Here is a 23,578-nt window from a genome sequence, read left to right on the forward strand (position 1 = left end):
TTCACTGGCTCCTGGGCAAGATCGCTAACTATATCACGTCGGGGGATGCGGTGCACCCAGATGAGTATGTCTTGTCGCGTGAACAGCGACCTTTGATTGGTGTCACTCAAGAACTGCTTCTCGGAAGATGGACTCTTCTGACTCAAGAGCTCCAAAAGTGGCGGCACAGCCTCCCGGAGAGCTTCCTTCCGGCTGCTAGAACTAGTATGGCAGACCACTCCCCTGATGCCGGGTGCTTGGCAAGATTCGAGCAAATTTGGTACCAGGTTCCCGTCTGTGCAGCGACAATGCAGAGCTACCATATGGCCTGCATTCTTCTCCTTGTCAACGAGCCCCAAGAAGCCATCGCCATTCGCTCCACAGTTTCCGCGCGCTTACAATCTTACCGAAGAGGTGAACGCGAGGCGCTACGCCACGCACGAGAGCTTTGTGGAATCAGTCTGGCAAAGTCGTCAGATGCGAACCGTGTTCATTCCGTGCAGCCGCTTTTCGTAGCGGGTCAAGTCTTCGAGGACTCGCAGGACGTCAAGGTGGTTCTGGACCTACTTGAAGAGATTGAGAGGGATCTGGGCTGGGCTACTAGCCATTATGTATCCAAATTGGGAGAGTCGGTTGCGGGCAAGAACGTTGAGTATTTGTTTTTGTGAAGAAGTCAGTTGCCGTTGCCTTGTAAGCACCCCGGCTGATTCATAGGGGAGGAAGTCAAGGAACGCAGCATATTCAAATGAACATGCAGGCCTTGGCAGGAGCTCTGTCTTTGACCATTACGTCGACTTGTGATGAACAGGCAGCCGAGGTTGAATACCTGACACGTCGTTTTTGGAAAGTCACCCGAGCTCTAGACAGTAGGGGAAGCGGGGATGGCGTGCGACATGCCTTCGGCGGCCTACACCATCCCTCACGCAATGCAAAACGGACAAGCCAATGGTTCTTGACGTGTACGAAGGCGGGGACAAAATCATGTCTGTCTACACCATCCTTGCAATATTGACACTAAATTGCCATTCACTTTTGGCCTCTGCTCTCGTACTATATTAAAAGCACCGCTTTTGCACTCCCTATCGAGATCTCCAAAAGTAGTTTTTTTGTCTCAGCCATATCATCGATAAGCTTTTCATCAGGTTCACAGCGCTTGCTGGGCAAGGTCTGTATTGTGACCAGTTCATCATCCGGGCTTGGCCGAGCCATTTCTCTAGCATACGCGCGTGAGGGCGGCCTTCTCGTCTGCACAGATATCCACCACGCATGCTCGTGCAGAAGTCAAATTGGAATGCGAAACTAGCACTCACGAGCTTATCAGAAAAAGTGGCGGGCAGGCTTTGTCCGTCGAGGCTGATGTGAGCAAAGCTGAGCAGGTGGAGGCCATCGTGGAAGCGGCTGTAGCTGTATACGGGCGAATTGACGTGTAAGTGTCTGTTTGCACCACGAACCTTAAAAGAATGATGTTTGGTGCTCAAGTTCTGACATCACTGGAGTCTGGTCAACAACGCAGGCATTTCAGTCGAGGCAGGCCATGAACCACTCAGAGCTCATGAGACGCCCGAGGATTGGTTCGACCTTACTATGGCCGTCAACGTCAAATCATGCTTCTTGGCCAGCAAGTACGTTCTTGCCCAGATATTAAAGCAAGACAAGTCGTCTTCTGGGGACCGTGGATGGATTATCAACATGTCGTCCATCTATGCTTGATTGGGGGCTATCATAACGGTGCGCTCAATTATATTCCCCAGCAGCACTTGCCACAAGAAGAATAGCTCACGATCTTTGTTTAGTTGCGTATGCTACCTCCAAGGGGGCGGTTTCGGACCTGATGCGACAGGTTGCTTTGGATTATGCCCAGGATGGTATTCACTGCAACGCAATTTGCCCAGGCTGTATGTCACGTCACCCACCCTTGATTGCGGCTCTAGCTAACATGAAGTTAACCAGTCATTGATACAGCAATCTTTGTAAACCTACTCAAAACGAGGAACGCCGAAGGCATCCGGGCACTTCATCCGCTGCATGGTATTGGCACCCCTGAGAATATAGTTGGTGCGGCCATTTTCCTTGCCAGCCATGAGGCCGCATGGATTACCGGTGCTTGCTGCCAGCAGATGGAGGTTTCACGGCCCAGTGACGACTTGTTCGAGCTGAAGGTTGCAGACACAAACCCATAGTTTTGGGATCGGTCAGAGATTACTCATCATTAACTCGAAAGTATCCCTTAGTTTAACCTGAGTGTCCCTCAGTTTATTAGCCCAAGAGTATCCCTGTGTCGACGGGTGTGAGAGGCAATCCGAGTTGGTGGCGTGTAGTTACCTACTTGTTCCAAAAATCCTCTTAGCTTCGCGGACGAGTTCCCACTTCTCGTGGTGCATCATTAGAAACGAGTCCCAATATTGACCATCCCCGGATCACTCCATAATTTGCGCAGTGTCGAGAAACCGAGAGCTAGGCTCGGATATTGGGTTGGATCCCCAGTTTCTCTTCCAGAGCGTGGCTCTAGAGCACGATATTCCACTTCCCATGCAGAGACCGGATTAGGCTGAAGGCCAAATACTGCAGCTTCTCGAGCTTCGAGATGCATAACGGAACCCATAGCCGTCTCGATCGTGTCTCTAACGGCGCCCTGTTTACTTTCCAAGTAGCCTTCAATATTATCTGCGACTGTTCAAACGTAATACGCTCACTGAGGCCATTCTCCATGCCTGTGCGGGCAGTGGAAGCAAGAACCCTGCCGACGGTCATTGGGTCCTCATTGTTCCAGTCGTTGGCAGAGAAGATGATAATCAGCGCTCGGAAGAGCGACTGAAGGACATGCAGCTAGGGGTGTTTTATCTTGTCCCGGCCCCATCGCCTCCCATCGAGAAGACCAGCAGTGGCGAGCCTCTTTTCGTAGGCCTGACGGCGCGCCCCGAGCTGGGCACAGAGGGCGTTATTTTAATGAGACGATGTTGTTAATGTTGGATTGCGAAGTCGGAAAACCGGACGAGCAGAGTCCAGGGGTGCGATGAATTTGCAGATGAAGCGTTGGCGTTCAATCTCGCTTCGAAAGAGGCGGAATCATATACGATAAATATAATTATGAAGAACCATCTTGAGTACTCTATGGGGGTCTGGGAAGATGTATACCGGCACCGAGATGTTGCACGTGTCGAAGTCGTAGTCTTCTATCGGGGGTAGGAGATCGATGACCGAAGGACAATACACCTGCATGACGCCATACAGGTAAATGTGGTGCCTGTGAGCGCCATCCAAGTCAGTGCGGAAGAACCATACGATTTCGTGTTGTGTAAATTCGTCGAGGCTGACTGGCTCTCCACGCGTTGGGTGCTGGGCCTGGGGAGAAGGCATATTTGCGCGATTTGGGAAATGACGATGCGCATAATGATGGTGTTGTTTACGGCAAATGGGGCTGAGAATAGGAGACGACGTTTTTATAGAATACCGAAGCCACTTTGTTGCACAGGAAGAACTTATAAGCTGTGTACGGGACTAGGTTAGGCTAATGACCCTAACAAAGGACTGCTGCCTCATGTCCTTTTATGTGCAGTACAAGGTCTGCGCCGAAAGCTATCGCAAAAAATGAACAAGAAGATTTCTAACTTTATATTAACACTGTTATCGAGGGCCACGAAGCAGGTGACTCTGGGGTCAGCGCGGTCAGGGCACAAACGCAAGCCCCCCTTTCCCTTGCCCCTTTACAGCAGGACGTATAATGAGCACAACTTATCTATAAAGAATTTACTTGCCCCTATGTATATTATCTCTCTAGGGACTTACGTAGTATGCATTACTATAAAGTCTCGTAGTATCCTATTGGGAAGAGAAGAAGTTTTATTATTAAATATGCCTACCAATGAGCTCTATCACTCTTTGTTCCACTGTTGAGCTCCAACTTGAGAAACACAAAGTCCACGATAATATAACCGGTATAGAGGCGGGGAACAGATCAAAATTTTGGGAGCCATTCTATTATTTTCTACACTCTACTGCTATAAAACAGACAAAGAAAATATATATCATCTATACTTATCGGCTAAGCAGATTAACCAAATCCCCCAGCTTCGGCCTATCAAGAACGCTTTCCATATCAGGGTCGCCTATGCCATCTGCTTGCAGCTTTGTATATACGACTGCTGCGGAAACAAGATCTCCCCCCAATTCAAAGAAATCGCTATCATCGTCCAGATTCAAAGCGATCCCCTGCGGTAGCTCGAGCACCTCCTGCCACGCAGCTACTACCGCTTTCTTGATTTCACTCCGCCGATCAAGCCCTGGCCAACTTCCATTCACCGTGTTGTTGCCATTGGTATAGCGCTCTGACGGAGCCGGCCCTATGCTCAACGGAAGCGCTTCGTCTCCTCTGCTAGCCATCGTCTTCAATAGTGCCCCGACCTTGGCTTCGGGCCCGGCGCAAATCGCTTGAAGAGTCTGACATAGGAAATCCACCAACAACCCCCCCAACTCCTCTCCCACGGCGCGATCCGAGCAGATCAGTAACACTTCCGTCGTTCCATCACCCTGCGGCGTGGTCTTGATCGCCACGTCCGCCTCGTCCGCTTGAGGACAGAAGAATCCGACCTCGTAGTCAACGCCGCGGACCGCCACATGACTCGCTTCCTCGATGTTCTGGTGTTGCACGATACTGCTGAAGCGCGTGTGCGGAGCCCATGGTGCACACTGACGGACAATGGTCCGAGTGCCGACAACAGCCTCGTAGAGCAGGCCGGCGGCGTGTTGGGCCTGTACGGCCTGCAGCAGCTGCGAGACGCTCAACTCTGGATCAGTAATCGCAACACGCACTGGCACAATGTTGATGCAGGCGCCGACGACGGCAGAGATGCCCAAGTCGAGGTCGAGGGTACGACCGGAGACAACGTGGCCGAATGTGACATCGCATGTAGAGGTGAGGGAGGCAAGGACCAGAGACCAGGCTGCTTTGAGGATGGTAGCAAAGGTGGTGCCGCAATTCGCCAGCGAGGCCGTGGGGATAGTGCGGCGAAGGTAGGTGTTGTAGACGTTTTGGTGCGAAGGCTTGGTGTGCGCGACGAGTCTCGTCATGCTGGACCCCTTGAGAAGGGAGCCCCAGTACTGGAGCGCCTCGTCCTGGTCTTGTGAGGAGATGGCTCGCATAAACGTCGACATGGGCTTTACAGGCGTGGGGTTAGGGCGACCCTCGAGCGCGGCGGCCAACGAGTCCCAGAGTTTCGGCAAGCTGATGCCATCGTACTGTGCATGTGAGATGCGTAGCACGATTCTATGGCGATTACCGGAAGCTTGGATGATGATAAACTTGAGCAGAGGATCCGTCAGCTTCGTGGGTAGGCTCATGTCCGATCTGCAAATCTGATCGGTGAAGTTGGCAATGTCGGTGCTAGTCAGGTGCTCCTCAACCTCGTAGCGGAGCTGCTTGAGCACAACCTGAACGATGTCGGCACGGTGCAGAGCGAAAACGGTGCGAAGAATCTCGTGCTCCGCCACAAACGCTCTCAATGCCTCGTGAGTGGCCGCCATGTCGAGGTGTCCCGTGCCGTCTAGCCACAGGTAGTTTCGAAGTCCGCGCGTCTTCATCAAAGCGTGGGCAACAGCATTTAGCTGAAAGTCGGTTGCGGGGAGAACATCTGCAATATTAGCCTCGGACGTCTTAATTTGAGAGGCCACTGCCCTGACAAGCTTGATTGGGTGTGTGCTGGTGATTAGAGACAATGGCTGATATCTTTGCGTGTCATTGGGCCTGACTGGTAATCGGCTCTCGAGCGCCTTGGCCATGTCGGACAGCACGGGGCTGTAGAAAAAGTCCCGGACATGGAGAGGGATCTGGTGCTCGCCAGCGGCAGCGACGAGCTTCATGGCAAGGATGGAATCGCCGCCAACGCGGAAGAACTGGTCTTGAGTGCCGATAGTCGGAGGGTCCACGCTCAGAGCCTGTGCCCACAGGTCACGCAGGGCAAACTCCATGTCCGTTGCAGGCACTCGTTTTGTTGAGGACTCCAGCGTGAACTGGAGCATCCGTTTGTGACCAAGATTGGTTACCAGATCTCGCAGTCGACGTCTATCCACTTTCCCGTTTGCCGTCAGTGGAACTTGGGCCATTGGGACGAACATGTTCGGTTGCATGTGGAATGGTAAGACCTCGGCAATCGAGGCTTGCAATTTCATGAGGTCCTCCTTGAGTTGGTCATCCAGGGGTAGTACCTCATCGGAGCCGCTACTCTTTGCCGTCACATGGAGGAACGCAACCACGGCCTGTCTGCTGTCGAGGCTCACCGCATCGACGGTGACATGGGTCAGGCTGGGCATTTGGATGCGGATCGCGTGTTCGATTTCTCCAAGCTCGACTCGCTGGCCGCGAACTTTGACTTGGGTGTCTTTGCGGCCCACAAAGTGAATAGTTCCATCCTCATTGTAGCGGACCAAGTCGCCGGTGCGATAGAAACGGCGAGGCCGGCCCGGTGTACTTCCGTCTGCCCAGGCTGGATTATAGATGAATGTTTGAGCCGTCTTGTGCTTGTCGTGAAGATAGCCACGAGCCACGGTGGGACCTTCAAGCAGCAGCTCGCCTGTGCAGCCGATGGGCACCAAGCGGTTATGGTCGTGAGCGTCAGCGACCCAGTACAGGGCGCCGATGGCTTCGCCGAGGTCGGCAGGGTCGCTTGTCGCAGTGGCGGGTGGCGCTCCGGAGCAGTACACGGAGCACTCGGCGGGCCCGTAACAGACAATCAGGTCCAAAGAACGATGCCACTTGGCTATTGTGTCTTTGGTACTTGCCTCGCCGCCGAGAACCAGCTTCCGAAGACTCGGTATCCCATGCGCCGGCAAGAGCGAGGCCACAGTCGGGGTGAGGAACGCCCAGTTGCACCGAAATCGGTTGATGGAACCGGCCAGGTCGTTCAGCCGGTCGTGCTCAGAGGGAACGCAGATGCAACCCCCTCTCTGGAGAGTAGTAAAGATGTCGGCACAACTGACGTCGAACGTGTACGCCGCAAACTGGAGCAGGCGTGTTGAGGGACCTATGTCCCACGCAGTGCCGTGGGCTTGAGAGCTTGAGCACAGGTTGCGGTGCTCAACCACAATGCCCTTGGGGCGACCGGTGGATCCGCTGGTGAAGAGGACGTAGGCAGTAGACGACGGATCAACCACTGGCAATGCAGTCCAGGATGGCTTGGTAAGACGGCGGTAGAACATCTTGTCGATGGCTACCAATCTTACGCCCTTGACGTCGCTGAACTTACTGTAGAGCTGAGACGCGACAAGTAGAACCTTGGCGCCGGTATCTTGGAGGATGAGCTCCTGGCGACTCATCGGATATGAAGGATCCAGATTGACGACGGCGCCACCTGCTTTCATGATGGACAACTGTGTCACGATAGCCCAGCGAGACTTTTCAAAGCAGACCGGAACCAGGATTTCGGGGCCGACACCTTGTTGCTCGACGAGGTGTCGGGCACAATTGGTGGACAGCTGATCCAGTTCGGCGTATGTCAACTTGCCATCCCATGCATCTACAGCAAGGGCATCGGGTCTGCGGAGAACTTGCTGCGCGAAGACTTCTGGTACCGTTGTCTCCAAGGCCTCTGGGTACGTCGAATTCCAGGCCAGGATTTGACTGAAGTCGTCCTTGGTGAGCATGGATATGTCTCGCATCTTGGTCGCTCCGGTTGCCTCGTTGAAACCGTGCAGGACGTGCTCGAAGTGTCTGAGTATCCGCTCGGTCTGGCTGCGAGAGATGACCGCTTCGTCGAAGCGTGCATTTAGGCGCACTTCGGTTTCGCCGAGGCTGCATTCCATGATCAAGGGGTATGTGTCGAAGCTATTGAGAGGCTTCGACACTTGCTCGGCACCAAGCAGCTCGGTGTGGTCAACGTGAAACTGCTTCATCGGCTGCACGACCAAGATGTTCTGAAATTTGACGGCTTGCGATGTGTCCTGGTTGATGTTTGCGATGTTCTGCAGACCAAAGTGCTCAAAGCGCATCATCTCTGTCGCTTGTTGCTGGACCGCCTTGAGAAAGTCAACCACGGTGCCCTTGGCCGGTACGCTGACTCGGACGGGCACGGTAGTGATCGTAGGGCCCACGATGGTGTCGATGCCCTGGACAGGGCAATTGCGTCCCGAGAGGGTCATCCCAAATAGGACATCGTCTGCGTCTGAGTGTTGAGCGAGGACATAGGCCCAAGCGCTTCTCAAAACTGTCGCCATCGGAACCTCTGAGCCCGGCTGGCGGCTGATCGGGACGCTGTGATGGACTTCCTGATCGACCCGTGGTGGATGGGACGATGATGGTGGCTCGGGGAATGTGACAGCCTTTCCTGCTGAAAGCTGGGATTCCCAGAAGCCTCGAGCCTCGTCTGTGCTCAAGGTCGAGACATGTTGGACGAAGCGGTTGAAGCCTGGCGTCGCCGGGGCGGTGCCGGAGGCGTAATATGAAGTAACCTGTTCGAGAATCAAAGGTACTGTCCAGCCGTCGTACATGGAGTGATGTGCGGTCCAGATGAAGTAGCCGTCGTCGGTCATGGCATAGCGGGAGAGTGGTTTGCCAAAGGCCATCTCGTCCTTCTCGTCGTCTTCCATGTACTGCCGCAGAGTAGCAGCTTCTCTCCACTTGAAACAATCTTTGAGCACGACCTGAACCGCGCGCCCGGCTTTGGTCTGAATGATGGTCGTTCGCAAGACGGGGTTGTTGTCAATCGTCTTCTCCCAAGCGGCCTTGAAGCGTGCCATGTCGATCGAGTTGGGAAGCTTGAAGGCCTTGTGCGCCGTATATGCCCCAGGATACAGCATCGAGAGCGCCATGAGACTTTCCTGGAGAGGCGTGCATGGGTAGGCATCGGCGACTTGGTTCTCGGACACGTTGCACTTGGCAGCGAATGACGGGCGCGCGTCTTTGACGGAAAGGGTGGATTTCAGAAGCTCAAAGGGCTTCACGTCGACCATGGTGTTGGCGGTTGATGCATCTTTGGCTGCTACGACGGCCATGTCCGAGAGCGTCGCATGGCGAAAAATGTCCGAGACGGTGAGAGAAATGCCTGACGTGAGTTTAGCTGCGAGCTTCATGGCGGCTATGGAGTCGCCGCCCATGCGGAAGAAATTGTCGTGCCGCCCAATGCGCGAGACGGGCAACTTGAGCACCTCGGACCATAGTAGGGCGAGTCTTGTTTCAGTCGCAGTCACCAACGGCTTCCTCGATTCTTGAACGGGCGAGAACGTGCCGAGGTCCTCTTCCGACATGCTAGCAACCGCGTCACGAAGCGCCTTGCGGTCGAGTTTGCCGGCTGCTGTGGTAGGCATCTTTCCCACGGGGATATATAGCGACGGCACCTCGTAGGGGGGAAGCAGCGTCCCAAGGATCCCTTGAAGTCGAGCGACGTCGCCACGTAAAGCATCGGTCAGAGGCAGCAGCATCTGGCTCTGTTCCGGTTGATTGGCATGGCGGAAAAAAGTAGCAACAGTTGCCCTCTCCTTTTCAGCCAGCGGAAACACCACTTCGACGCTGACTTGAGACGCCTGGGGGAAGCTGGATTTGACATGATACTCGATCTCGGACAACTCGATTCTCTGGCCTCTCAGCTTGACTTGTTGGTCCTTTCGGCCGAGGTAGGTTATCGTGCCATCGGAATTGTAGCGAGCCAAGTCGCCGGTATTGTATACCCTCTGGGGCCAGTCCTGGAAGCCTTTGAGAAAGGCTGGATTGTCGATGAAGACACTATTTGTCCTGGCCTTGTCATGCAGGTAGCCTCGAGCAAGGGACGGACCCGATAAATGGAGCATGCCCACGGCACCGATAGGGGCAAGCTGAGTGGCGTCTTGAAGACTCACGATCCAGGGCTGAGATCCAACGCCTCTGCCTAGGACATCATGACCGTCTCGCGGATCCTCAAACGTCTTCATCAGGGCGAAGACGCAAGTCTCGGTGGGCCCATAGCCATTCATGAGCCTGACCTTGCCCGTCCAGGTCGCGATATTGTCCTGCCCAAGTGCCTCGCCACCAAGGACCAAAGTCTTCAGGGTAGGAACCTGGTCTGGCGCGAGGATGCGCACAAGCGACGGCGTCATGAAGGCCGTGTTGACCCGCTTCCGGACCATGAAGCCGGCAATGTCACTCATCCTCTCCTCGTCGGATGGGACGCAAACGCACCCTCCGTGGGCCAGCGTTGTGAATATCTCGAATATGCACGCGTCAAAGGTATAGGTGGCGAACTGGTACATGCGCGTCGCCGGACTGCATCCTATCTCGGCGCCATGATGAAGAGTGCTGCTGCTGACGGCAAGGTGTGTGAGCACGACGCCCTTGGGCAGACCGGTCGATCCGGACGTGAACAGAACATAGGCCACATTCGCTGGTGAGACCGGAGGCTTGGCCGGTGTGATTGATGAGCTTGACCGTTCCGATGGCCGTGAAGACAGGGTTAGGACATTGTCGACCAAGGTCTGTATCCGTTGAGCTGTTGTCTCTGATGCAAGGACAAGACAACTGGCCGTCTGTGAGATGATTGCTCTGAGCCTATCGTCGGGATGCGCGGGGTCCAGGGGCACGAATCCCGCCCCGGCCTTCATGATGCCGAGCATGGCCACGATGGCCCAAGCACTCTTTTCGAAAGAAATGGGCACCAGTGAATCGACTTGGATGCCCAAGGCGACCAATTCATGTGCAAGCTGCGTGGCCTCGGTGTCCAACTCGCCGTACGTCATTGAACCCTCGGACGAGTCAATGGCAACAGCATCAGGGCACTTATTGGCATTGTCGGCAAAGATTTCATGTACACACTTGTTGATTGGGGCCCAGGGCTCGGCGTTCCAGAGCGCGATCTGCTTTGCGTCTCGCGTGCCGTAGAGGTTGAGATGTCCGACCTGGGCATGGGGTGTTTCCACAATCGAAGCCAAGACGTTCGACAGTGCGCTTGCAACGTTTGAGGCCTGACGGTCGCAGAGCTGGTCCGTAACATAGCTCATGTGCACGTGAATACCATCTTGGCTGTCAGAAATGCTCACTGACGCGCTGTACTCTGTGGGATCAACACCATCCAAGTGACGAAGACGAAGGTCGCCGATGCTCAAGTCGCCGTGAGAGCGCCTCTGAAAACTAAGGACGGTGTTGAACAGCGTTTGGCCAGCCAGGCCTAGCTCGTGCTGTATCTGTGCGAGGCCAACATGTTGATACGGGAGCGACTTGAGGTACTGTTCCTGAAACATGACCAAGCTGTCGTCTACCTTGTGCCGGCTGATGTGGCCCAAGTCGACGGAGCAAACGAGCATGTTAATAAAAGCTCCAATAGCGCCTTCAATGCCTGGGACAGGAACCTCTCGGCCAGACGCCAGGTAGCCAAAGCACACATGATCGTCGCCAACGAAAGCCCCCAGGACCTTTGCCCAAGCCAGCCGGAAGATGCTGGCCAGCGTGACATTGTTCTCTTGACAAAAGCTGCGCATTCTGGCAGCGCTTGGGACTTCAATCTCCACTTCATGGAACAGGCGCTCTGGCGCCAGCTCTCCGTCAGTAAGAGTTGGTAGGTGGCATGGTCTGACATTGGCAAGATAGCTTTTCCAGTGGTCTATGGCATCGTCCCTGGGCCGAGAGTGAATGTAAGCAATGTAATCGCTGTACACGGGGCTGGGAAGGGCCGCAGATTTGTCCCGATACGCATCAATCCATTCCGAGACTAGGATGGACGTCGAGGTTCCGTCGACGAGCGCATGGCTGATTTCGAGTTTGCAAACCACCCGCCCGGACAGTGTGTGGAGCAGAGTCATGCAGTGGGGAGGCTGAGCCAAGGCGTAGTCCAAAGCCTTGGCTTTCTGGAGATGAGAAACGGCTTGTTCAGGCTGATTCTCCCGTACAACCATCTCTGCCGTGTGCTTCTTGAGCACCAGTTGATCATATGGCCGGTCAGAGAGGTTCTGGACGAACACCGTCCTCAGTGTGGCATGGCGATCGACGACCGTCTGCCACGCTTTTGCCAGTTTCGGAACATCAATGGCCTGTCCATGGGTCGAAGAAACTTCAACCACCATCTCCACGTTGTAGGCACCTTGGATGCGGTTCTGGCTGAGCAAAATGCCCTCCTGCATCGGCGAACAGGGCAACATGTCTTCCACATCGTCGACGGCTGCAACGGCAACCAAGACGTCGTTCTGAAACCTCTCAAGTATCTCATTGGTCGTGGAAAGAAGCGGGAAATCGCCAGGAGTCAGCATCGGATCCGCTATCTTCAATTCATGCCCCATGTCAACCAATGTCCGCGCGTAGGAAGTCGCCCACCGCTCCATGAGAACCGCGTGCTTCATATTACGGTTGTAGGTGAGGGTGAAGTGTGCCGCGCCTTCAAGGACGTACGCGTTGATCTCCATCAGGGCAAAACGGCTGACCTGGGGGCCCACGTCACCCTCGTTGAACGGCTGGGGATGGAAGAGACTGTCGGATTGAGCCTGGCCCTGGTAGACTCCGTGATAGTTGAACAAGATCTCGACCGGCCAATGCCCTTTAAAGGCCGTCTTCCCCTCATCATTCGACAGCGCCGAGTTGAAGTAAGCCCACCCACTGCGCGGCAGACATCTTCTCTGATCCTTCAGCCGACGAACAGTATCAAGCATGCTCATTCCTGCTCTAGGCGAGACTTGGAGCGGAAACATGGTCGTGAACCAGCCGACAGTCTCGGTAATGTCCATTTGTGAGTCCCACGGCTCTCGTCCGTGGCCTTCGTTGAAGATTGCTGGCGGAGGACGCGAGAATGTGGCGGCGAAGGAGAAGAAGGCCGCGGCCAGGAAGACATCCAGGGCCTCAGTCTTCATTGATCGGTGACATCCACGCAGCAACAAGTCGGTGTCTTTTTGGTTGATTGCGAAGCTGAGCTCAGCCGTGTCGCCTCGCAAGTTGGGTTTGTTCTCCATGCCCCAGTAGCCGTAGTCGGCGTCAGGAACCTGGTGCGGGAGCGAAGTTTGAGGGCGGAGATGGCGACTGCCGTAATCGGCTTGGGCCTTTACCCAGGAATGAAATGGAAATGGCTTGGTACCAGGCAGTTGGTTTCCCAAAGTCAAAATGTCTTCCATTTGCCTGATAATGGTCCTCCATGACACCAGGTCAACCACGAGATGATGAGCAACCACAAACAGGAGTTGATGTGATGCATCCGAGACGTTGAAAAGCTCTACCCCAAACACTGGCCCGTTGCGGATATCCATCTGCTCCTGGGCCTTCTTCGCAATGAAAAGAGCATCCTCGCGCGATTTGACGTCATGAGTCCCAATGCGATAGCTTCCGGCGATCTGAGAGAGGACCATCTGCGACCATACGCCATCCCTGCTCTGCAGGAAGCGGGCACGAAGCATTGGATGATGTTCGACGACCTGCTGAACCGCCCTGGCTATCGCCGCAGGACTTTGCCTTGTCTTGACCCCAAGTAGAAAACTCTGGTTAAACTGGTTCACCTGGGCATCGAGCGAGCCTTTGGTCAGCTCTGAGAAGTACATAGATTGGATTGGTGAGAGTGGAAAGGGGGCATCCAAGAGTTCTTCTTGTCGAGGCTCGCGCGACGCCACAGTCTTGACCGTCAGCGCGAGCGAAGAAATAGTCTTGCTCCGCATAATGTCCTTGACCGCCAGCTTGATGCCCTGCTTTCGGCATTGCACCACGAGATGCATGGCCAGAATTGAATCGCCACCCAGGTTCAAAAAGGACTTGTTGCGGCGGACTTGATCGAGTGGGACATTGAGCACGGCGGAGATGATTTGCTGGAGACGCTTCTCGTCCGGCACGACAGTCGCCTCGGCGGGTTGCTCCTCACCGATGTCGAGAGCATCGGAGTAGTCGTCGTTGGAAAGGTCCTGGACCCAGCGACTTACTCTCACGCGGTCCATCTTCCTGGACGCGGTCAAGGGGAAAGCTTCAAGTAGGAGCCACACGCTGGGTACCATGTATCCCGGGACAAGACTTCGGAGCTGCTCTCTGACCTGTGCGACTTGCGCTGCAGCCTTGATCTTGGAGGGCTTGTCAGTGATAGTGCAAGGCTCCTGCAAGGCCATCGTCTTCTCTGAGAATTCCGAAGGTGCAACAACCGCGACTAGCTGGCGCCTGCAGGGGCCACTCTTTGGCATTAGGACAACGGCGTAGCGTACGAGATGATGCGACACAATGTGTCTTTCAATCTCACTCGTCTCGATACGCTGACCATTTAGCTTGACCTGGCCATCGGCTCGGCCAACGTAGATCAAGGTCCCATCGTCGTGGTATCTGACAAGGTCGCCAGACCGATACATGCGACATGTCGTCGCAGTAGAGCCACGCCAACGAGGGGGAGCGATGAATGCCTGGGCCGTCTTTTCTGCATCCAGATAACCGCGTGCGAGAATTGGCCCTTCGATCAGGAGCTCGCCAATCGCCCCGACCGGGGCCAACTTGCCGACGTCTGCGGTATCGGCAACCCAAAGGAGGCATCCGTCGCCACCATAGCCCCTACTGATTGTTGCAGGCGATCTTCCACGGCCAAGAATGGCCATTGAGGTCCAAATGGTACACTCGGCAGGACCATACGAGTTGATCAACTGCACGTCGTCTTTCCACGTCTTCACAATGTCGTCGGGGACCCGCTCTCCACACAGAGCCAGTGTCGTCAACTTAGGCACGTCTGCTGGCGTCATCGAGCTCGCCACCGATGGCGTGAGAAACGTCCAGTTGACTTCAAGGCGTTTCATTGCCCCGGCCAGATCATTGAGCCGCTCGTGCTCCGACGGAATGCACACGCTGCCTCCACAAGTCAGGGGGCCAAAGATTTCCGAGTTGGATGTGTCGAAGACGTATGCTGCAAACTGGCAGACACGGGATTGGGGTCCCATTCCCATTTCCGGGTTGTGGCTCATGACAGAAGTAAAGGAACTGTGCGTCAGGCAGATGGCTTTGGGCCTCCCCGTCGATCCCGAGGTAAAGCTGATAAAGGCCGCATTGTCGGGCGTACATATCTCCGCTGGCGGCTGTTCTCGGACAGGCAGCTTGTCCAGCAAGGCCTGATCAACAACCACGACGAGCTGGACAGCCTTACTCAACTTGTTGGCGTACTGGGCGGCACTGGTGAGAACTAGTTTGGCCTGCGTTTGCTCAATGATGTTTGCTAGATGCTTGGCAGGGCTGGAGGGATCCATGGACGTATACGCTCCGCCAGCACGAAGTATAGCCAGCATGGCAACAACAGTCCATTTGGACTTGTCAAAGCAAAGGGGAACTATCACCTCCGAGGTCACTCCCAGGTGCCTCAAATGGTGAGCGAGGCAACGAGAAGCCTCGTCGAGCTCGCCATATGTCAGGACACCATCCCAAGAGGCGACTGCTGTGGCGCCAGGCCGGTCAAGCGCATGGCGAGCAAAGTTGTGGTGGATGAGCTGATGCACCTTCTGGGGGGTAATGCCGTTCTTATTCCAGGCAAAGATCTTGCGTCTGTCGGAATCACAGAGGAAATCCAGCTCGGCTAGTGTCGCTGCCGGCTTATCAAGCATCTGATTCAGGATCTGAGACAATGTCGATGCCACCTGACTTCCTTGTTCGGCGGAAAGAAACGACGACCAGAAGCAGATGGAAGCTTCAATGGCAGAGTCGCTCGCAGTGATGCTTACGCTAAGGTCGTATTCGGTCGGGTCCCTTCCTTGGAGGTAGTTGATGCCGATGTCACTCTCCGGCCCGGTGTCCTCTGATAACGGTCGCTGCAAGGAGAGAATTGTGTTGAAGAGGCGGCCACTGGTCAGATTGAGGCTGTGCTGGATCTCCGCCAGTGGTTGGTGCTGATGGGGTAACGCGTCCAGGTAGTCTCTTTGTGTCTTGCGGATTGCATCGAGCACACAGATGTTGTTGGATGCATCCACGCGGCAGACGAGCATGTTGATATACGGCCCTACAGCCTCCTCGATGCCCGTCAAAGAGATGTCACGACCTGAAGCCATGAAGCCCAACAGAACGTCGGTTGAGCCGCTAAACGATCGCAAAACGAGCCCCCATGCAGTCTGCAGGACATTGGCAAGCGTGACCCCGGTTGATCTCGAGAAGGTATGGAGTTTGCCAATAGTCTCGGGAGGGAGGGGAACCTCGACGGTTTCTAGAGTTCTGACTGGGACGTCTCGGTCGTGCAATTTAGGGAACGTGCAAGACTGTGCTCCATCGAGATAGCCCTTCCAGTAGTCCAGGGATTCCTGTCGTGACTGTGTTTGTAACAGTGAGATGTAGTCACGGTACAGCGGGCCAGGAGCGAGATTATCTTGAAGATATGCCGCGGCCAGGTCTTTGAGGATGATGGCCATCGAGGCGCCGTCTATCAAGGTGTGACTGATTTCGAGATTAAAGAAGAGCTTGTCGTTGGTGGCGCACGTGGTGAGCCTGTGAGGAGGCCGCCGGTCTTCGTAGTCGATAGGATCGGTCCATATAATATTATTTAGGGCGGCCAGGTCATCGACTCGCGCCACCCTGGCCGGGGCCTTTTTAAGGACCATCTGTACGAAGAGGCCCTCGATAGAGCCACATTCGATGAAAACCGTCCGTAGAAGGGCATGCCTATCGACCACGCGCTGCCAAGCAGCCTGCAGGCGGTCTGCCGTCACCTCCACGGCATGCTTGGCGGCTGTGACTTGACAAATCACGTAGGGCTTGTAGTTTCCGCTGGTTTGTGCTTGAGCAATTAGTAGCCCCTGCTGCATTGGACTCACAGGATAGCCGTCTTCGACATCCTCAAGCCCCGAGAGTCCCATTATCTTTGCTTCTTGGTCAAGCAAGCTAAGGTCCGCTTTGGACAGCATGGAGAAGGCACCTTCTTCATTCTGCGTTTTGGGAATTGCGCAGTCCTGTACATACTGCTTGGCACCACTGGCAAGCTGGCGAATTGACTTGCTGAGAAGAACGTCCCTGACACTGGTTGTTAACGCATTTGTCCGGCACCGCACCGACACCTGCATCGCTGTAATTGAGTCTCCGCCCAGGCCGACGAAACTCTGGTCCATGGAAACGCTGTCTTGTGCAATTCCCAGGACAGTGCTAATGACGGCGCGCAGGGTCTCCTCGGCGGGCGTCGAAGGCAGCACCACTGGACTGGCAGCGTCCCAAGCCCCTGTTTGCTCCGGAACTGTCTCCAGCCCTTGTACAAACCGCAGCAGTCTCGATCGATCCGTCTTTCCATTGACAGATAGTGGAATCACTTGGACCACCAGCCACGTCGACGGCATCATGTATCCCGGAACGCGCTCCGATAGGTGTGCCTTGGCTCGCAAGATGTCGGCCGGAATCCGTGCAGGGTCCACAAGCTCGACCTCGTTGTTTACGTCGGCAGCTGTCGGTTCGCGGAGGGACACAATGGCCACCAACCGTTGGCTAACAGGGCCGGAATGGGGATAGAGGACCACTGCATTTGCGACGCGGCCATGGCTCTGAATGTGGTGTTCAATGTCTCCCAGCTCAACTCGCTGGCCGTGTACCTTGATCTGGAAGTCTCGCCGTCCAATGAAGTGGAGCGAGCCGTCCAAATTGTATCGAGCCAAGTCGCCAGTGCGGTATAGCTTTCGGCCGGTACTGGCAGAGGCCATCCAAGGGGGATCTGCAATAAAGGCCGCCTCCGTCTTGTCCTTGTCCTTGAGATAGCCGCGGGCAACAATGGGGCCCTCGAGCAGCAGCTCTCCGACACACCCGATAGGGCACAGCCTGTCTGGGCTGCCAACCTCCGCGATCCACGCGCGCGCACCTAGACCGTAGCCAATGTTTGCCGCCGACGTTCCCGCCGGCACAGGGGAGAGGCCAGTCGACCACACGGAGCATTCTGCTGGTCCGTATATGTTGACAAGATGGACCTTGCCGGCCCACATGGCGATGTTTTCGGCTTTTACGGCCTCTCCGCCCAGAGCCAGGACTTCGAGCCCTGGCGTATCCGACGGTTGAAGCAGACTGACGACCGAGGGCGTGAGATAGACGACATTGATGGCCATTCGGTTAATGACTCCAGGCAAATCATCCATGCGCTCTTCCTCGTTCGGGATGCACACTGTCGCTCCAAGCATAAGCCCGGACATTGTTTCCCCGATGCTCACGTCAAAAGTGTAGGACGCAAATTGCAGAATTCGCTGGCCGGGTCCGTACTTCATACTCGGGCCATGGGCGTGCGCGCTACTGACCAAAGCACGGTGTTCGAGTACAATGCCCTTTGGAATGCCCGTACTACCGCTGGTGAAGACAACAAAAGCCGGGTTGTCGGGTTTGGCCGGTGTCCACGAAAGTGGAAGCGACTGATCCGTGGCAAGCTGGTCGAGTGAAGCTTGGTCCACAACGACCCTTTCGCCCACCAGGCCTTCAAACAGTCCCTCGTGGAGTCGCGATGTCACCGCTATCCGGGCATCGCACCGGCCTAGTAGTTCTTCTCGCCGCTTCCAGGGGTGGGCAGCGTCTATGGCCACGCATGCACCGCCGGCCTTCAAAACGGCCAGCTGCGCGACTGGTACCCAGACAGACTTCTCGAAGCTGAGCGGAACGAGGACTTCGGGACCGACGCCACGTACACTGAGATGAGACGCCAGCAACGTGCTAGCAGCGTCGAGTTGGCCGTACGTCAAGGAGCCGTCCCAGGCGTCAATGGCAACAGCGTCGCCCCTCGCGGCAACTTGTTTTTCAAACTCGTCGTGAATACACGTGTAAAAGGCTTTCCAGTCAGCTCCGTTCCACGACAGTATCTGGTTCATGTCATGGTGACTGAGGAGCGGCGCGTCGGCAAACGGCTTTTCGCACCCCTGAATGATGGTGCCAATTGCAGACTTAAAAGTCTCGAGAATATGATTGGCCATGGTAGGGCTGATTCTGGAAGTGTAGTGGCGGAGACTGAGATGGACTACTCCGCGAGCTATTGCGGCATTGATTGAGACGTCGTACTCGGTAGGGTCAACCTCGTCGACTACGCTAAAGGAGATGCTGTCACAACTCGGGTCGCCGTGAATCACGTCCCCCAAAGCGCTCTGGAGCGACATGATTGTATTGAAAAGCGGTTCTCGCAGTCCAAGTTTATGCTGAATTTCGGCCAGAGAGCAATGCTGATGGGGCAAGCTGTTGAGAAACGAGTCTTGGACTGAATTGACAAGCTGGATAAGCGTCTTGGATCCATCGAGCTTGAGCCGGCAGACCAGCATATTGATGTATGCACCCACAGCATCCTCGATGTCGGCAACTGGCGCGTCACGTCCCGAAGACAAGTAGCCGAAGCAAACATCTTCAAGCCCAGTGTAGGCTCTCAGCGTCATGGCCCAGGCACACTGCAAGAGGCTGGCAGGGGTAATGCTGTGGTGACGGCAGAACTTCTGGAGTTCCATCCCAGGTTCGAGTATGGCGCTCAACTCGTTGAGCCTATTCGCGTCTGCAGTGCCGCCTTCGAGGCCGGCCAACTGGCAAGGGGCGAGGTCCCGAAGGTAGGTTTGCCAGTACTCGAGGCTTCTGGCCTTCTGCAGCTGCTGCACGTAGCCGATGTAGTGAGAGAACTTCATCTGCTGGACCTGATCGAGGAGACCGGCATACGCTGTGCCCAGGTCGCGGAATAGGAGCTGGACGGAAACGCCGTCGATGAGGGCGTGGTCGACAGCCGCCATGCAGCGAACGGCGCCGGGTGTCTCGTAGATGATAAAATTGACCCGGGGCTGAGTGCCAGTCGCTACAATCCTGCGGCTCCGCACGTCTTTGGACACGTCTGCCTCGTCCCGACACGAAACGGTTGCGACGTATGGCTCCACGCGCTTCAGTACTACTTGATCGCACGGAGCGTCCTCCAAGATGGTGGGGCTGAAGATGGTCCTGAGGCACGCGTGGCGATTGCTGACGGCGATCCAAGCATGCTTTAGTCGCTCAACGTCGACGGCGCCTCCCCCGGGAACAGAGACTGCGCAAACGACACGTAGTTCATAACTGGCAGATGCTCGCTGCTGGCTGAGTAGGATACCTCTTTGCATGGGTCCCAGTGGGTAGACATCTTCGATCTCATCTTGTTCCAGGGACAACTGTGGCAGCACTTCGGATTTGAATCTTTCCATGTCGTATGAGATGGGGTAAGTCATGGTCTGTCTGACGACGCAATTCTTGGCCCTGTCTGCAAGCTCCGAGAGGGACTTGGCCTCGAGCATGTCCTTGACCGACACGTCAATGTCCGCTGCTCTCAACTTGGCCAGTAGTCGCATGCCCAAGATGGAATCTCCGCCATTGTTGACAAAGGAGCGGTTGAGATGGACGCGGGAAAGGGGCACGTCCAGGACCTCACTGCATAGCTGCTGTATTTGGTGCTCTGTCCGAGTGGATGCCATCACTGCCGACTCTGCTCCGGTGATGGGATTGTACATTGTCTCGTCCATTTCTGCGATCCACTTGGCGACGGCGACTCTGTTCAACTTACCTGATGCTGTTAACGGAATGGATCTCACCAAGATGAAAACAGACGGGAGCATGTAGGCGGGGAGATGTTGAGAGGCATCCCGGGTCACGCGATCGAGCGAGACAGAGCAGAGTGACTTGGTCGTGACATCAAGAAGCTCAAGACCTCGGTCAGTAGTTTCCCGATACGATTCTTTCAAGGCTATGACGGCAGTTAGCTGGTTCTTGCAGGGACCTTGGCGCGGAAGGAACGCGGCCGCCTGTTGCACAAGTTCGTGGCTGGCAATTTGATGCTCAACATCGCCCAGCTCGATCCGTAGGCCACGTAACTTGACCTGGGAGTCCTTTCTGCCGATGAAATGGATGGTTCCGTCGCTGTTGTAGCGTGCAAGATCGCCAGTCTTGTACATGCGCCGTGACTTCCCGAAACGGTTCTTGGGCAGCCAGGGAACGTCATCGACAAAGGCGGCGGTCGTCTTGGCTGCATCTTGGAAATAGCCTCGAGCCACAATAGGCCCATGGACCAGGAGCTCACCTGGAGCTCCGGGCGGGACCAGCCGTCGGTGGTCCTGAGGATCGACGAGCCAACACAGAGCACTTAACGGATACCCAATGTTGGCGGGATCCGTCGTCGTGTTGAGCTTGGGGTTGGCTGTTGCGGCGATGGAGCATTCCGTGGGCCCGTATCCATTGGCAAGTTGCAGATGCGGTGCCCACGTCTCGATATTTGCCTTTGCTAATGGCTCGCCACCGAGTACGAGGAACCTCAGACTGGGAACCTCTGCAGGCGTCATAAGCCTGACCAATGAGGGCGTCAAGAAGGCCCAAGTAACGTCAAACTCTTGTATGCAGTATGCAGGTCCTTTGACTCGCGCTGCGTCTCCCGGAATGCACACACACGCCCCCGTGATGAGAGACGTCACTATTTCGAGCATGCTAACATCAAACGTGAACGATGCCAGCTGCAGAACTCGGTCTGTGGGCAGCATGCCACTGGCTTTGCGCTGCGCATAGCAGCCAGTCAGGAACTGTCGGTGCTCAACGCAGCAGCCTTTGGGCTTGCCCGTTGATCCCGAGGTGAAGATGATGTAGAGCATGCTCGAGGGGGTCACGGCCGACGATACTGGCTCCCTTGGGCGCGGCAGCGAATCAAGCAAGGCTTGGTTGACCACCAGGACCTCAGCCGCCGTCCAGTGCCACATGTCGGCATATTGCGGTGCCGTCAACAGCATTGGGGCCTTTACTTGGCTTTGAATCTCCTGCAGCCTTGCGGTGGGATGAGAAGAATCGAGAAAAAGCACTGCCGCTCCCGCTCGAACCACGGCCATCATGGCAACAACGGCCCAAACAGACTTGGGAAAGCAGAGGAGCACGACCGTTTCGGGACCTATGCCGCGTGACTGGAGATCACTGGCCAGCACTTCGGTCATGACAGCAAGTTCGGCGTATGTAAAAGCGGCGTCGGAGGCATGAACGGCCATGTCGTTTGGTCGCGAGCTAGCTTGTTCCTGGAACAGTTCGCCCACGCACCGGTCGACCGATTCTGGGACCGAGGCATTCCATGAAAAGAGCCTGACAAGACTTTGCGGGTGCACAAGGTTAAGGTCGGAGCAAGACGTGGCAGGACTGCTGATCAGGACCGAGAGTGTGTGTTGGAAAGCCAGGGCAATGTCCACGGCTTGGGCTTCATCAAGGATTTCCCCCGAGTACATGAGCCTGGCGCAAAGTTGCTTCGGTGTGACCTCGAAAGCAATCTGAACATCTATCCCTCTGTCCGGAGGGGTCAAGCATGAGGCAATGCTCAGGGCGGTATTGCAGAAGGGTCGATCATCCGACTTCCGGAACGTTGGTACCGCAGAAATGCGGGAGACTCTGAACGAGTCACTTCGAAAGAGGTCGCGCTGAAGCATCTGGGATATGGAGTTGAGACTAGCCTCATCCTGGACGGATACTGAGCACAGTCGAGATGCAGGGAGCTGTGCTGCATCCAACGAACTGAGGCCAAACGAGACAGATACATTACCAGTATACGTCTTCAGTACAACGGCCCATGCTGTCGCGAGGGCGAGCTCGACGCCGGTCTGCATGCCCTCCCCCAGACGGGCAAAAAGTGTCTCTCCTGAATGGCTCAGGTCGATGGGCACTTTAAAATTGCCTGGCTTTGACGAATTGAACTGAGCCAGAGTGGGAAAGGTACACGGCTCGGCTTCTGCCCGCCACTGTTCCCAGTAGTTTGCGACATCTGCTTCAATGTCTACGGGTGATGGTGAAATCATTGTCGTAGCCCCCCGTCGTTGATGAATTATTTCAAGCCGTCTTGAAATCAAAAAACATGTAGCCAAAGGAAGATTTGTACAGGCATCCGTGCTGGGTACACGGCAATCTGTAAAAGTAAAGACGATGCTGTCGACTGTGACTATCACGTCCGGACGTCGTGCAACTACGTGAGCACGCGTGACGGTGACTGGCTTCTTACATGGAGGCAGGCTCACGCTGACCTTCATTGAGTGCACTGAGCCGACCCACCAGTCAGGGTCCGTAGTAAGCAAGGTCGGTCTACCGTCTAAGAAATGCCGGGTTCAGCGGCAACCGGAAGGATCACTTGAAGCTCACGTTAGCCCACCCATCTGGATATACGCACGCCCACCCACATGTGGCACCGAGCCGATGGTAACATCACAGCTGCTCCACTCTAATCTTAGGCACAGGGCCTGGACTTCTTCGGTGTTAATTCGGCGGACCCCGAACAGCTTGGTAGCATATCGAGCAATATCATAGAGTCCGTGTGATAGCAGTGGAGAAAGAGTACAGGCTTAGCGGATTACGGAGGAGGAAAGAGGGTCTATATCGCAATCTAAATATAAAAGATATGTATATAGATACCATGAAACAAGGTGCTAGCTCTCTAAATAGCCATTAAGCATCATAAAATAAAAGATAAATATTTAAAGAGAGCTTATATTTATGTAGACAACTTACGACTCAGTATAAGAGCCAAATTGAGTAATAAATGAGGATTTTGTTTTTGTTGAAAAACGTATGGCTTTAGTTGATAGCCTTATGAGTAACTACAAATACAACTAAAATATAGCTAACTTTTATTTCTATGGTCTTCTTTCTACTGCGAAGTAGCGAGCTAATAGTTACAACGTTTATATTAATGTCTACGAGAAATCCTCTGCTCGCCCCCTTTGCTCGGTCCCTGAACTGGCAGTCAAACGCGTGACCTGACGAGCT

General features: G+C 55.0%; 2 protein-coding genes across 2 annotated transcripts; one reads left to right on the forward strand and one right to left on the reverse strand.

Annotated features, from left to right (window-relative positions):
- Positions 1 to 287: 287 nt before the first annotated feature.
- On the forward strand, positions 288 to 1,689 carry HRG_04217 (short chain dehydrogenase domain-containing protein; the record flags this gene model as incomplete). The annotated part of the gene is made up of 2 exons (XM_044862688.1): positions 288 to 643; positions 1,476 to 1,689. The coding sequence occupies 2 exons, from the start codon at positions 288 to 290 to the stop codon at positions 1,687 to 1,689; spliced, it is 570 nt and encodes a 189-aa protein (XP_044721302.1).
- Positions 1,690 to 4,351: 2,662 nt separating this feature from the next.
- Positions 4,352 to 22,428, reverse strand: HRG_04218 (AMP-binding enzyme domain-containing protein; the record flags this gene model as incomplete). Its single annotated transcript, XM_044862689.1, has 5 exons — positions 4,352 to 4,385; positions 4,439 to 16,449; positions 16,519 to 16,739; positions 16,818 to 22,292; positions 22,365 to 22,428. The coding sequence occupies 5 exons, from the start codon at positions 22,426 to 22,428 to the stop codon at positions 4,352 to 4,354; spliced, it is 17,805 nt and encodes a 5,934-aa protein (XP_044721303.1).
- Between the last annotated feature and the right edge of the window lie 1,150 nt (positions 22,429 to 23,578).

This window comes from Hirsutella rhossiliensis, assembly GCF_020360975.1.
Source record: "Hirsutella rhossiliensis strain HR02 chromosome Unknown scaffold00004, whole genome shotgun sequence".
Classification (NCBI taxonomy): Eukaryota; Fungi; Ascomycota; class Sordariomycetes; order Hypocreales; family Ophiocordycipitaceae; genus Hirsutella; species Hirsutella rhossiliensis.